General features: G+C 46.2%; 1 protein-coding gene across 3 annotated transcripts in view; it reads left to right on the top strand.

Annotated features, from left to right (window-relative positions):
- The window catches only part of SLC37A1 (solute carrier family 37 (glucose-6-phosphate transporter), member 1), a 96,676-nt gene that overhangs the window by 55,851 nt on the left and 26,660 nt on the right, over positions 1–14,165 (top strand). For all 3 annotated transcript variants that reach the window (XM_011954092.1, XM_011954090.1, XM_011954089.1), the window contains 3 exons: positions 5,876–5,956; positions 10,713–10,844; positions 13,820–13,910. In XM_011954092.1, the coding sequence (XP_011809482.1) occupies positions 5,876–5,956; positions 10,713–10,844; positions 13,820–13,910 (304 nt within the window). The remainder of the gene's footprint in view (positions 1–5,875; positions 5,957–10,712; positions 10,845–13,819; positions 13,911–14,165) is intronic.

Raw genomic sequence — 14,165 nt, forward strand, 5'->3', positions numbered from 1 at the left:
AGCCACTGCTCATCAGCTTCCTAGAACGATGCATTTTGCTCCCCAGAATCTCTTCTTCACACCTCTCTTGCAGACTGCCTTGAAACAGATGTCAGAGCACATCAGCCCCTGCATAACACAGTCCAGTGGCTCCATGTCACCCCATGTGAAATCCTCACCAGTTCATCTGGTCGATCTCTGTCACCCTCACAGAAAGGTGTGAGCCCCTCCGGCCTGGATCATCTCTGGGACCCCCGAGCACCACCTGGCCTCATGCAGGAGAGGGAGCTAGAGTCCTCTTTCTGTCTTTTAATACATCAGGCTCCTGGGTGTGATTCATATGAAAAGAAGGGTTCTGATACTTGATGACAAAAGCAAACAAAATGAAGGTTGAAAACCAGTGCCTTCAGGAAGGTCAAACACCATATGATGTTTTTAAAACTATAGTTGATATTTTAAAATGTTTTTAAAAGCTGTGTTCCTGCTACAAGCATGAATTTCAATTTCCAAGCTTGTACAGTTGTGCTGTGAAGCAGCTTAAAGCTGCCTGGACCACCCGTCTTGAGACTGGGGAGAACTTCGGCACACACCTTCCGCCCTGGAACATCTTCTGCCCTCTAAGAAGAGCTTTTCCCACTCAGGGGCAGCCAGGCCTGAGGATAGGAAGCAGGCATGCAGGGGGTTTGCGGGAGGGGCGGGTCTTCCTCACACACAGCTTTTAGGAATATGAGAACGCATCTAAGCGAGAGGCCTTGCTTCTGCTCCTTGTACGTACGAGTTTGGGCTGAAGCCTGTGTTTCATTCTTCCCGTTCAAATCCTCTCCAAGCAGTTTACTGAGATCTAAGCGAGAGGCTTTGCTTCTGCTCTTTGTGTGTATGAGTTTGGGGTGAAGCCTGTGTTTCATTCTCCCCGTTCAAATCCTCTCCAAGCAGTTTACTGAGATCTAAGCGAGAGGCTTTGCTTCTGCTCTTTGTGTGTATGAGTTTGGGGCTGAAGCCTGTGTTTCGTTTTTTTGGTTCAAATCCTCTCTGAGCAGTTCACTGAGATCCCAGGTGTCCCCAACGTGCCATGGGGCAGGTGGTCCAGAGAAACAGCTTCTCGTCCTCTTTCCTCTCCGTGTTGGCTGCTCACAGAGGGAGACATGACTGATATCTGGGGATATTTCATCAGCTTCTGCAAACAGCCCCAAAGTTCTTTTTTTGTTTGTTTTTTGTTTTTTTTGAGACAGAGTCTGGCTCTGTCGCCCGGGCTGGAGTGCAGTGGCCGGATCTCAGCTCACTGCAAGCTCTGCCTCCCAGGTTTACGCCATTCTCCTGCCTCAGCCTCCCGAGTAGCTGGGACTACAGGCGCCCACCACCTCACCCAGCTAGTTTTTTTGTATTTTTTTAGTAGAGACGGGGTTTCACCATGTTAGCCAGGATGGTCTCGATCTCCTGACCTCGTGATCCACCCATCTCGGCCTCCCAAAGTGCTGGGATTACAGGCTTGAGCCACCGCGCCCGGCCCAAAGTTCTTTTTCTTGCAGGAATGTTACCTGCTCTGTGCAGGACACTGACAAGACCCTTGTCACAGGCCTTCCTGAGGGAGCTGAGGGCAGTTTGGCCAATGTCCCAACAGCTGCTGTCCTTCTGTAGTATCTTCCCTTTATCACAAATGGGAGCAAAATGCATTTGTAAGAGATTTCAGATATGCTAACTTGTTCTGGGAAGTTCCCATGTGGAAGTGTTAGTTTTAGGATAAAGTTCTAATTTTTTCCAATATTTCAAAGTTTTTGTTATGGAGACTTTAAACATATAAAAAGGTAAAAATAACAGTATAATGAACCCCTCTGTACCCCATCACCCAGGTTTCCAACAGTTGGCCAATCTGACTCTATCAACGCCCCTTCCAATACTGCCCCTTCCCACCTCCTGCTGATGTATTTTGCAAGCAAATAACAATCATCTTAATATTTTGTCTCTGACTACTTCAGTATGTTTCTAAAATATAAGGACCCTTTTATGTGAAACAAAATGTAATATACCATTATCACACTTAAAAACCAATGGCAAAGAATAGAAAAATAGTAGAAAAAAAAATCAATGACATCGAAAGTTGGTTCTTTGGAAAGATCAACAAAATTGATCATTCTGCACCTAGACTGACCAAGAATAAAGGAAGACTCAAATAACCAAAATCAGGACCAGGAAAGGTGGCATTTCTGCCACCTTTACCGAAATAAAGTAGATTATGCGGGAACTATATGCCAACAAATTAGAAAACTTAGAATAAATAGAAAAATTCATAGAAGGACAGAAACTATCAAAAGTGACTCGAGAGAGAGAAAATCTGAATAGATCTAAAACAAGTAAAGAAGTTGAATTGTTAATTTAAAAATCTCACTCAAAGAAAAGCCCAGGACCAGATGGCTTTACTAGTAAATTCTGCCAAACGTTGAAAGAAGAGTTAATACTAATTGCTCACAAACTTTTTAAAAAAATAAAAGTAGGGGGAGACTTCCTAATTCATTCTACGAGGTATTATCGTAATAACAAAAGACTAAAACCTCTTAAGAAAACTGTACACCAGTATCTTTTATGAGTGTAGATGCAAAACTCAATACCAGCAACCTGAACTCAGCCACCTACAAAAGGATTATATACCATGATCAAGTGGGATTTATCCCAGGAATACACAGTTGGTTTAATAGGTAATGTTAATGTAATACTCCATTTTAATGGATAAAGGACAAAAGCTGCATGATCAGCTCAGTATAAGCAGGAAAAACATTGGACAAAATCCAACACCCTTTCAAGTGAAAACACTCAACAAACTAGGAACGGAAAGCAACTTCCTTAACCTGACTGAAGGCATCTAATAAAACCCACACCTCGGAGCTTAATGGTGAAGTGGGTGCTTCCCCCTGAGATCAGGAACAAGACGAGGAGGCCTGCTCTTGCCCCTTCTATTTACCATTGTACTGCAGGCAGGACAGTTAGGCAAAAAAAGGATATAAACGGCATGCAGATTGGACAAGAAGTAAGACTACTTCTCTTTGCAGATGACATGATCTTTTATATAGAAAATCATAAGGAGTCCTCAAAAAAAATGGTTAGAGTGAATTAACAAGTTAGCAAGGTTGCAGGAAACAAGACCAGTATACAAAAATCAGTTGTATTTCTATAAACTAGCAATCAACAATCCAAAGATGAAACTAAGGCCATTTTATTTACAATAGCACCAAAAAACATTATGCTAAGCAGAAGAAACCAATCACAAAAGGTCATATATTATATGATGTCATTCATATGAAATGTCCAGAATAGGCAAACCTAGAGACAGAAAGGAGATGAGTGGTTGTCAGGCACTAGGGTGAGAAGAAAGGGAGGATGACTGCTAATGGGTATGGGATTTTTTGAAGGTGATGAAACTGTTCTCAAATTGTAGTGATGGTTGCAAAACTCTGAATTAAAAACCACTGAACTGTGAACATTAAATAAGTGAATGGTACAGTATGTGAATTCTGTCTCAACAATGCTATTATAAATTTTTTAAATCTCTAATCCTTTCTGTTATCACACAACTACTCAGTGGTCAGATCTGCTGATTGTCTTATAAGTGATTTTGCACCGTGTTTAAGCAAGGCCTAGGCAAGGTCCACTCCTTGTGATTGGTGAATTTAATATGCCTCTTAAGCCTCTTCTAATTTATAAGACCTCAGTGTTTGGTTTTTTGGTTTGGTGTTATTCTCCTTTGAATTATTTTTGTCCAAATAAAAAATGGTCATTTTTTTCTGCCAAGTTTCCCACATTTGAGGCTTTGCTGACCTTGTGCCTGGGATGTGTTTCACGTTTTCCTCTATCCCCCTGTATCTCCTGTAAACTGGAAACCTTGATTGGATCCAGATTTGATTTTTCTAATTAGTTTTTGTTTCAAATGAATCACAATTAATATGAAAGAGTATTCAATTCTTTACCATTTGCCTTGAGTCTGAGGGTGCTAATAAGAATGTGTCTCTTTATGCTTCTGCCCTGTGCTATTGAAGAGCCATGGGGACTTGTTCTTTTGATTTATATTTGATTTCTAGGTTACTTAGGTTTAGAATATCTATTTTGTGCCCTAATCTAGGACCTCATTGGGTCCAAAACCCTGTATCAGTTGTGCTTTTTATTAATATCTTCATATTAGTTGGGGTTGTGTTCAGCAGCAAGCAATAGAAAAGCCCACAGGCAGTGACTAAAACAAGATTGGAAGGTATTTCTCTATTCTCTTCAAGAAATCTAGAGAGAGCCAGTACAGGATGATGTGGGGTGTGTGTGTTCAGTGTCAGGGACACAGACACCTCTTGTCTTTTCGTTCTTACCCTGTGCATGGCTTCATGCCAAAGGTGATATATTCCAACCAATTAGAACAGTGCCTGGCACAGAGTTGATGCTTAATAATTATTTGTTGAATGAATGAGTGAATGATTGGTCAGTGTCTGCTGGAGCTCTGGCCATTACATCTATATTCCAGCCAGCAGGAAGGAGGGAAAGGAAATTAGGGACAGGCCCCTTCCCTTTCAGGAGACTTCCTAGCATTTCCTAACATTATTTCTGCTTAGCTGACCACATCAAACTGAAAAGGAATTTTAAGATAGGCTTTGCCTGAGCACCCACGTTCCTGGCTGAAAAGCAGAAAGAAGAGGGCCCAGGTAATGCTGGTGGCCTCTGCACACTGTGGGGGCCCCACATGCTGGGGAGCAGGAGCCCATCTCTGCTTCTGCCTGGAACGGTCAGAGAATGAACCGGCAAGATCATCACCCCTACCCTGGCAGGCTTTGTGCTCCATCTGAGCACAAAACAAATGTATTTTTAAAGATATTTTGTTACATTTTCAGGTAATAAGATCAATAGTTTTTCTTAACCTTCAGAAACCTTTTCAGGGGAAATGCCTCGAAATGTAAAGGGTGGGATCTAACTGTCCATCTGAACGAAGTTTAACCCATGCTCTGTCTTCCCCGTGTTTCCCGCCGTTTGGAGGCCTCGTAGATCTCTACTTGCAGATCTCATAGGTAGAGTGCAAGCCTGGTGTTTTTTTCTTCTCAAACGGATCCAGCACTAGTGCCAGAAATCTAAATCGCCTGGGCCTCTCTAAGCCTTAGAAATCGTTTTGTTATGATTTATACTAGAGTGAATGAATAATATCTTTCTAAGTACAGACTAATTCCTTATTTTAAAGGAAGTTTGCTTAGACTATTTCTTAAAGAAAATGAAATTTTACCATTAGAGAATTTCAACAATTATTTTTATACCATTAATTATCTTCAAAAGGGGTTCTACGTAGAACCCTATAGAAATAATGATTAGGAAATGGTACGTTTATTCTAGTGCCCAAGAAACTGCCTTCATTTCTTCACTTTTCACTTGGTAACGAGATAATTTGGAAATGATTTTGAGGTTTGGCGCTCTCAGTGCAGTCCTTCCACATCCCAACCCCCTAGCGGCAGGTGCACATTCTGGGGCTGTTGATCAAGCCACACTCTCCTTCCGTAGAGAGGGGTTTTCTTCTGCAGAAGCAATCGGCTGACCTAGGGAGGGCAGGTGCTCCTCACATGTGAAAGGGAAAGATGGTTCTGTGCCTTTTCATTTCAAAACTGTTGCAACAATCTCACACCCATTAAGAAAAGTTAATGGATATTTTTACATTTGGTTACACCTCTGTCTTAGCCCTTTCTTCAAGAGAGGATTTGATTTTCACATTCTATTATCAGAGTCTGGAGTGTTGAGACCAACGATTACTCTGTTTATATCAATTGTCTTATGTCCTCTTGGTAGCTTTTTTGGGACAATAGTAAGTATCCTTGCTACAGTAAAGCCAGGTTTAATTTCTACCTGTTGAATCAGTATTGCTCTAATGAAACTTTTTTTTTCCCAGCACTCAGAAGGCTCTGAGAATGGTACAAACAGACTGAGACTCCAGAAGCAAATCTTGAAGACCGAAAAGAACAGGCCTCTGGTAAGTCACACACACTTCCTAGAATGTCGGAGCTGCAGGAAAATTCCTTTGAGCCTCGTCACTCTCTGTCCCTCTGCCTATGTGACATGTGTCACATACATCCAGGTCTTAAAAAAATTAGGTCTCATTGAATTTCTTCAGTAAAATTTGAGTTTGCCCTTATTGGCTTTCTTTGGATTTTACACTTAACCAATTCATTCATTCAGCAACTCCGCAGCTTTCAATGTCCCAGGCACTATTCCAGGTGTTGGGGGTGGTACTGGTGCAGACGGAACGCAAGCAGAGACGTCCCCCAAGCGGTGCCAAGTACAAGGAAGACAGGCTGAGCAGGCGCTGTTTTCAGCTGGCCTTGGGGTAGGCTTCCCTAGGCAGACGGTGTTGGAATAAAGCTGTGAGAGACTGGAGGGAGAGTCTGCAGGTGCCTGAGCACAGAAGATGTCAGGGTGAAGGGCACATGGTGGGTTGGCCACATGAGGTGCACACAGAAAACTGACGTCATGTGACCAAGAAAAGGTAAGGGAGAAGCAGGTAACAGAAAAAGGCATCTCCCCTTCCCCCATGTCACAGATGAGGCATTCGGGACACAGAAATGCTAAGTTAATCTGCCTTGTCCTCTGCAGTAGTGGGGAGCCCTCAGTGCAGGCTCTGCCCACCCCTGGCCCCTGAGCCTCCTGTCCCCTACCCTTCCCATCCTTGATCCTTGTAGAAGCTCCTCACATTGCTGCTGCTTAGCTGACCACACCAAGACACAGCAGGCATTTTAAATTTGAGTTTAATCATTGGAGTTACAAACTGTTCTCTTTCTAAATCAGGGTTTTTGTTTTGTTTTGTTTTGTTTTGTTTGTTTTGTTTTGAGACAAGGTCTTACTCCGTCACCCAGTCTGGAGTGCAGTGGCATGATCTCGGCTCACTGCAACCTCTGCCTCCTGGGTTCAAGCAATTCTCCTGCCTCAGCCTCCCGAGTGGCTGGGATTATAGGCACCCACCACTACCCCTGGCTGAATTTTATATTTTTTAGTAGAGACGGGGTTTCACCATGTTGGCCAGGCTGGTCTTGAACTCCTGACCTCAGGTGAGCCACCACACCCGGCCTCTAGATCAGGTTTAACCTTCTACAGACACAGGGCCTCCTCTGGGAGAGGGCCCCCTCCAGCATGTGTGAGGGGCTGCTCTCCCTACCTTTTAAATCAAATGGCTTAAAGGATTAATGTACTAAACATGCGTCTCACTTTTTTATTGACTGGGGAAATTTATTTGTGGTGGCTGAAATATTAGAAAAGGGAAAAATGATGTCTCATGCATCTGGGTTCTTGGATTTTAAGGAGATCGCAGGCAGTGACTAATTCAACCAAAATGCTTTAAAATCTGTACTTCTGAATTCACATTTAAACAAATCATGTCCCAATCAGTGTCCAAAAGACTGGCCCCTCTCTGATGATACTGAAGCCGGCCACCTGCTCTGAATCAAGACCACAGGCCTTTCTTCTGGTGTAGTAACTGACCCATAAAACTAGCCCTGGCTTCTGAGTATAGCTTCTCTCCTTCCTTTTCCGGCCCTTCTAAGAAAGGCTGTTTACGAACTTGCCGTCAAGGAGCCAGTTACGTAAGTAAAGGCACTGGCAGGCCTTGTTTGAGGCTGAGGGTGATGCTTCAGATGACCACGACCGGGCGCGTGCTGGCCGCGCTTGCGTGGCGCCTCCTTTCGGCAGGCCTGCCGTTGCATTTGGGTCAGGGTCAGCGGGGAGAGTGCCCCGCGAGGTTGGCTGGACACCCTGGATGTCCCCTTTCCCAGAGTGACCACTGGGCCCCTGACCGCCACTCCTTTTCAGACAGCTGCTAAATTATGTCACATGGCAGGCACTTTCTCAGTGGCCTCATGAAGAGACGTGTAAAGAAAGCTGCGGAGTGGGGAGCAAATGTGGGAAAGAGAACGAGGCTCTGCTGTCACTTGGCCATGTGGCGAGCCCACAAGCCCCCGTGGGCATTTTAGAGGATTGTTTTGGGGACGGTCGCACTTGCCGTCCCTGTAGTCACTTGTCACTTTTCCTCCTTGACGTCTCTGAGGATCCTTCTGATTGACTGTGGCTCAAGAACTTTTGGGCCCACCGAACACGGCATGAGCGCAGAGTGGGTATTTGGAAGTGGAATGTGACTCCGCCGTGCACTTTGCACACCAAGTGGGGACTCCACAAATCTCTCTGCAATGGCCTTTCCTAAGGGAAGCTGCAGACAGCATCGGTTAGTGGGGTTAGCTTCACATTTTTAGATAGAGCGGTCATTATTACACAGTCCCCCCCATGCGCATCTGTGTGGATTTTTGTTTGTGTGTGTGTGTGTGTGTGTGTGTGTGTGTTTTAGTAGAGGGAGCCCTTTTCTTTTTGAAAGTGTAAGCCCTAAGCGTGGAGTGCACTGGCCACAGAAGCCCCCATACCCGCCGGGGGCTCCACAGATCCCATCGGGGCTCTTGGGACACAGACTGGAAACTGCTGGTTTAGAGGCAGAGGTGCCTCTTGGCCTCCAGCCTTGTCTTGGTCCACCCAGTGGCTTCTTGTTTGCTATGTAAGGAGGAGGCAGCAGCAGCCCCCCTGTTTGTTTTGGAAAACCAGCCATGGCCCCACATTTTCTTTCCCATCTCCTCCAGAAGCAAACAACTGGGGCGTGGGGGCTGCAAGTCCTGTTTAAGATGAGTGGGTGTGAGCACAGGGCCTGTTCTCAGCAGAAACAGCCTTCTGTCTGTCTAGGGGGCTCCTTGCTGCTTAGATAACGAGCAGAGGGTCTGTGTCTGTGCCTTTAAACCAGCCCAGCAAGTGGACCCTGGAGCACTTCACAAATCCTGCAAGGGCCGTGGGTGGCCCTTGGGCATCTGGGTCCTACCTGAGGCCAGGTGGATCTGCTGTGTCGACCTGCAGTCACTTCTCTGTGGTCAGAGGTGCGCTGCTCCTGCCTAAGCGGCCTCTTTCCACTTGACTTTTCTCCAGCTGGTTGCATTTCACCCACTGCTTAGCCTGTTTCCTACGGAACAGCCTGCGAAGTCCTGTAGCCCTCAGCTTGCTATGAGTGGAACTCGCCTGGGGCTGCCCCAGGGACTGCTTCGGCTGGGCTGGGGGAATTCAGGGCTTCTCAAAGCCCCCCACAGAAGATTCCAGTGTTTAGCCACAGTAGAGCATTACTGATTGAGTTTCCTAAACTGGACGATTAGCAGAACCCATGAGAGAAAAGTTTATTCTGAAACTCAGTCACCATTCTCTGTTTTCACATGCCGTGATGGAATTATCATCGGAAGCATGTTAGGCATTTGCACTCAGGCTTGTCATCTTCATTCCAGAGCACCTGACTATGTGGCCACATGTGAGTATCTTCATCAGAGACCCGCTCTCCATGCCACAGTCCTAGCCGTGAAGCCGGGCTTCCTGGGGGATGTAGATACTGAGCTGCCCCCGAGGCCACCCGCTGGGTGCCCACACTGGGCTGCGCTCAGTCCCACCTGCCACCCGGTTTCCACATTTCTTTTTTCCACTGGAAGAGAATTATAAGTATCAAGGGGCAGGGGAATGTGGAATAAATTACTATTTTCTTTTTTTTTTTTTTTCAATTAAACTACATTTTTAGTCCAACTTACAACAGGTTATAGTGAGATAAGCACCACAAGGCCGTTTGATTTTGTGAAAGGTCTGAGATACATAGAAGCATTTCTTTGTAAGACCTTGAACCTCATAGTTCATTCATGAAGAACATTTTTATTTTATTTACATTCTTTTTTGAGACAGGGTCTTGCCCAGGCTGAAGTACAGCCGTACAATCGCAGCTCACTGCAGCCTCAACCTCCTGGGCTCAAGTGATCCTCCTGCCTCAGCCTCCAGAGCAGTTAGGACTATAAGCACATACCACCACATTACACTATTTTTTTTTCCCTAGAGATGAGGTCTTACTGTGTGGCCCAGGCTAACATTATTTTTATGTTATCCTTGCTCTGACTTGAAATCCCACTCTAGGTTGGGAATCACTCTTGTTTGCTTTAATGAATATACACTTTGTCCTTTAGGAATATCTAGACGATCAGAATTCATAAATATCAGAATAGGTTTATTTTAAAATAATGTTGGTGTATTTTAAAATAATGTTTCTGGTCATATATGGCCATTGTGAGCTCCTAAAAAATACACGATCATGTAAAGAAGTTCTTATTAGCATTTTGATAAAAATTACACGTAATTCTACCACTCATTGACAAGCATTGTTGGCTTAGATTTTAGCTGCTTTCTTTCTAGAAATAGATCCTATAGTTGCCTAGTTATATATGTAAATATTTAAACATTATTTGAGGTTATAATGACATGCAGTTTTGAATGATGTTATTTAATGTGTCATAAGCATTTTCCTGTCATTAAAATCTCCCAACCTTTTTTTTTTTGCAAGATGTCATTCATATGGATGTATTTGAATTTTCTAATTTTTCTCAATGATGTGACATCCATTTTACTTTATACGTATTTTTTTACTTTTCAAATTATTTTTTGCAAATAGATTCCTAGAATTTCTGGTTCCGAGGATCTGTGTACCTAGCTGTTCATGAAAATGCATGAATGCTAATCATTGTAACGCAGTGGCCAGGTGGGAATGTCACCCAGGATGTCTCCAAGGCAGTGGAAGAGAGAGCCGCCAGGCACCCTTGTCATTAGGAAGCCTGGCCCCACTTCGCCCAGACTGCCCGGCTGGTAACACCTTTCCCTTTTGTTCCCAATGGGTTTGCCTCCAGGACCCCGAGATGCAGTGCCTGCTGCTCTCAGATGGGAAGGGCTGCATCCACCCGAACCACGTGGTCATTCTCCCCGCGGACGGTGGGAGTGGCACGGCCGCCATCAGCTTCACAGGAGCCTTGAAAATTCCAGTAAGTAAAGGTGCCCAGGAGGAGTTTCAGAAGTTTCAGAAAGGGCTGCTGTGCTGGCTGTGGGAAGTCTGGTCAGCTGATGATTAAGCTTACAAAGTGGTCTGTGGTTAGGGAACCGGGGGATTCGAATCCGTAGCCGAAGCCGGACGCTGCACACTGGTAGCTTCAGAACTGAATATGTCTGCAGTGATACTTGGTTTGCCTCATACCATGTTGAAATTGTTTTTGAAATTCGTTTTCTTCATTTAGAAATTCAGAAGGTTCATAGAAAAATGGGGCTCCCTGCCTTCACTGGAAAAACGGAAAGCCTGGCGCCCTGGGCCTGCCCCCACGTGACAGGTTGGGGAACTGAAGTCCTGACTACTGTGCCACCTGGTTCCTGTGGCCCGGCCCCGCCCCAGTACACTTGCCCTCCCACAGGCCTTGAGCGTGAGCCCATAGGAGGCGCTGTCACTGAGTGCCGTGCCGTGGCCTTCACAAGCCTGGCTGGATTCTCTTTCCCTTTCAAGTGCCTTTAGGCCGGGCACGGTGGCTCACGCCTGTCATCCCAGCACTTCGGGAGGCTGAGGCAGGCGGATCACCTGAGGTCGGGGATTCAAAACCAGGCTGGTCAACATGGCAAAACCCCATATCTACCAAAAACACAAAAATTAGCCAGGGATGGTGGCAGGCACCTGTAATCCCAGCTACTTGGGAGGCTGAGACAGGAGAATCGCTTGAACCCAGGAGGCGGAGGTTGTGGTGAGCCGAGATCACACCACTGCACTCCAGCCTGGGCGACAGAGGGAGACTTGGTCTCAAAAAAAAAAAAAAAAAGTGCCTTCAGTGCCACAGCCTATGGTCTGATTGCCCGTGCGTGGTGAACAGAGGATGCCAAGAGTGAGAGGGAAGATGCAGGGACCAAGGGAAGAACAAGCAGCACAGGTGGGAGAAGCCTTGGAGTCAGAATCTGGACCGGTCTGGTCCTCGCTGGCACTGCTGGCCTTGCCTCCAGACTAGAAGGGCGCCACCGTGCCCCGCAGTGGGTGATCAGTCTTGAGGACGAGCTGACTTGGAGCAGATGAGCGGGACGGGCACTGTAAGGAGATTTATTGCTGCTTTTTCAGTTTTTATTACATTCATGGACTCCCTCAGCAGAGAATCTAAGGAGCCGTGCACAGGGTGTGGAGAGGCTGTGTTCTTCCGACGGGGGCAGAGAGCCGAGAGCAGGGGCACAGGAGGGAGACCAGACCCTGCCATGTGGGCTGGGCAGGCTGTCCGGGGGGACTGTCCAGGCCGTGCCCTCCAGCACTGACAGCCAGAGCACCAGGGAGCAGACACAGCTCTCACTTGCTGACACGATCTAGAGAAAGGCAGAGGGTCAGGGGCACAGGCCCGAGGCCCCTCAGCAGGTCAGGGCTGGAAGCATAAGCAGTGCAACCCAGACCTCAAAATCATATCACAGAAATTAAAGACTGGGGAGAACCTGGACTTCAGAACAGAAAGTATTCCAGTGCCCAGGAGAAACTGGGTCTGTAGAAGCAGACCCTGGAGCCAATGTTCAGCCAGAGGAGAATGTCCCAGCCCAGGCTGGACACCAGCTCATGGGGAAAGAGCTGTGCATGCCGGCCTATGGAAGCTGCTAGGTTGAAGTCCAAAGATTTGTTTTTAATTGTGTCCTTAGTAACAACTAGTGACCTTTTCTGCTATACCTTCCTCTGTAGCTACCCCCAAATACTTGTACTAAAGTAGGGTGCACACTAGTTATAAAAGTACAGGTTTTTATATAGTGGAGTTATAGACATTATGGGCTTCAGAGGCCTGGCTCAAGCCTCCCCCTGCCACCACCAAGCTGAGTGTTCCGGGCAAGTGTGGCACACTCCGAGCCTCCATGTCCTCGTGTCACATGGGCTCCATCCCTGGGGTAATACCGTACGTTGTTCTGAGGATGAGGTGAGGTCGTTTAATGACTGCTAAGCACAATGCCAGGCCCGTGAAAGGCATACAGTAAATTGCATGCACACATCCTCATCAATTGTGAAGACATTAACTCGTTTATTTTAGAATGACTTGGCGAAGTGGAGCGCTGGGTTCCCCCGGCCCCTGTTTTGGTTGATTTTCAGTGCACAGACAGCCGGGGGATTCAGCACCACAGTGTTACTGGATTTCTCACTCTGAATTTTCAGATGGCCTCTGGAATTTTTATCTCACAAGTGCCATCCCCTTCTGAAAGTAGACATAAAACAAACACAAACAGGCATTTTACAGAACCCACCACTCGATTTCCTCACTCATACCTACGTGTGTCTTTTCCTTGTTTTCCCTGGTGCGGACTGGTTTGTAGTACTCACAGGCGGGATGCAGTAGCCTGTATGCCTGTGTGCTGACAGAATGGTCAGAATTGTTTGATCTGTGTGTTTCCAGATGGCGTTATAATTTACAGTGATTTCAGTTCCAGGGAAGAAGAAGGAGCCATTCAGTACTGAGTCCACTGCGCCCGGCTATACGAGAACTCCTTTAATAGCTAAGTTTTCCGGGCGATGTTATATGAAAATCAAACCTGTACATGTTTTCATTTGACTCAACTCTGATGTAAAGACACTGGGTTTTGATCCTAAAAGGTAGTCTCCATTTCAAAATTCAGAAATTTCATAGATAAATAGGGCTTCCCATCTTCACTTGAAAAGCAGAAAATCTGGCCACACTGGGCCTGCACCCCATGTGACAGTAGAGTAGCTGCAGCTGTGGCCCCACCCCTGTCAGGGGTCCTGCCCCTCCCTGGTGCACCTGTTGGGGTGAGTGCTCCACAGTTCCCGCATCCTCACTACACCACACAGCAGCGCAGCACCCTCCCCACTACGTGTCTGGAGGTGCTAAAGCCAGACCAGAGACAGGATGTCTTTATGGGAGCGAAGTCATATTTAACTCTGATGCATATTTACACACACCTGCTGACTCCACATTTGGAGAAGACGCCCGACCACTCTCTCTTTCAGGGCGTGATAGAGTTCTCACTGTGTCTGCTGTTCGCCAAGCTGGTCAGCTATACTTTCCTCTTCTGGCTGCCCCTGTACATCACGAATGTGGGTGAGTATCCGCCGCTAGAACACAGTAAGTTCTGCACACTGACTGGGGTCTGAACTCTCTTCTATCTGCTGGTTTCTAGAGTCTTGGAAACACAAGGTCACGAAGGATGATTTGAGAGACACAGTTTTGAATAAGGTACTATGATGAAACATAGGCTAAAAAGAATTCAGATATGCAAACTGTATTGCCATAATGGTAACCTTTATGGGGCTTAACGGTTGACACGTTCTATCCCAGCTAGGGCTACCAGTTCAT

Source organism: Colobus angolensis, unplaced genomic scaffold, assembly GCF_000951035.1.
Source record: "Colobus angolensis palliatus isolate OR3802 unplaced genomic scaffold, Cang.pa_1.0 Scaffold38, whole genome shotgun sequence".
Lineage (NCBI taxonomy): Eukaryota > Metazoa > Chordata > Mammalia > Primates > Cercopithecidae > Colobus > Colobus angolensis.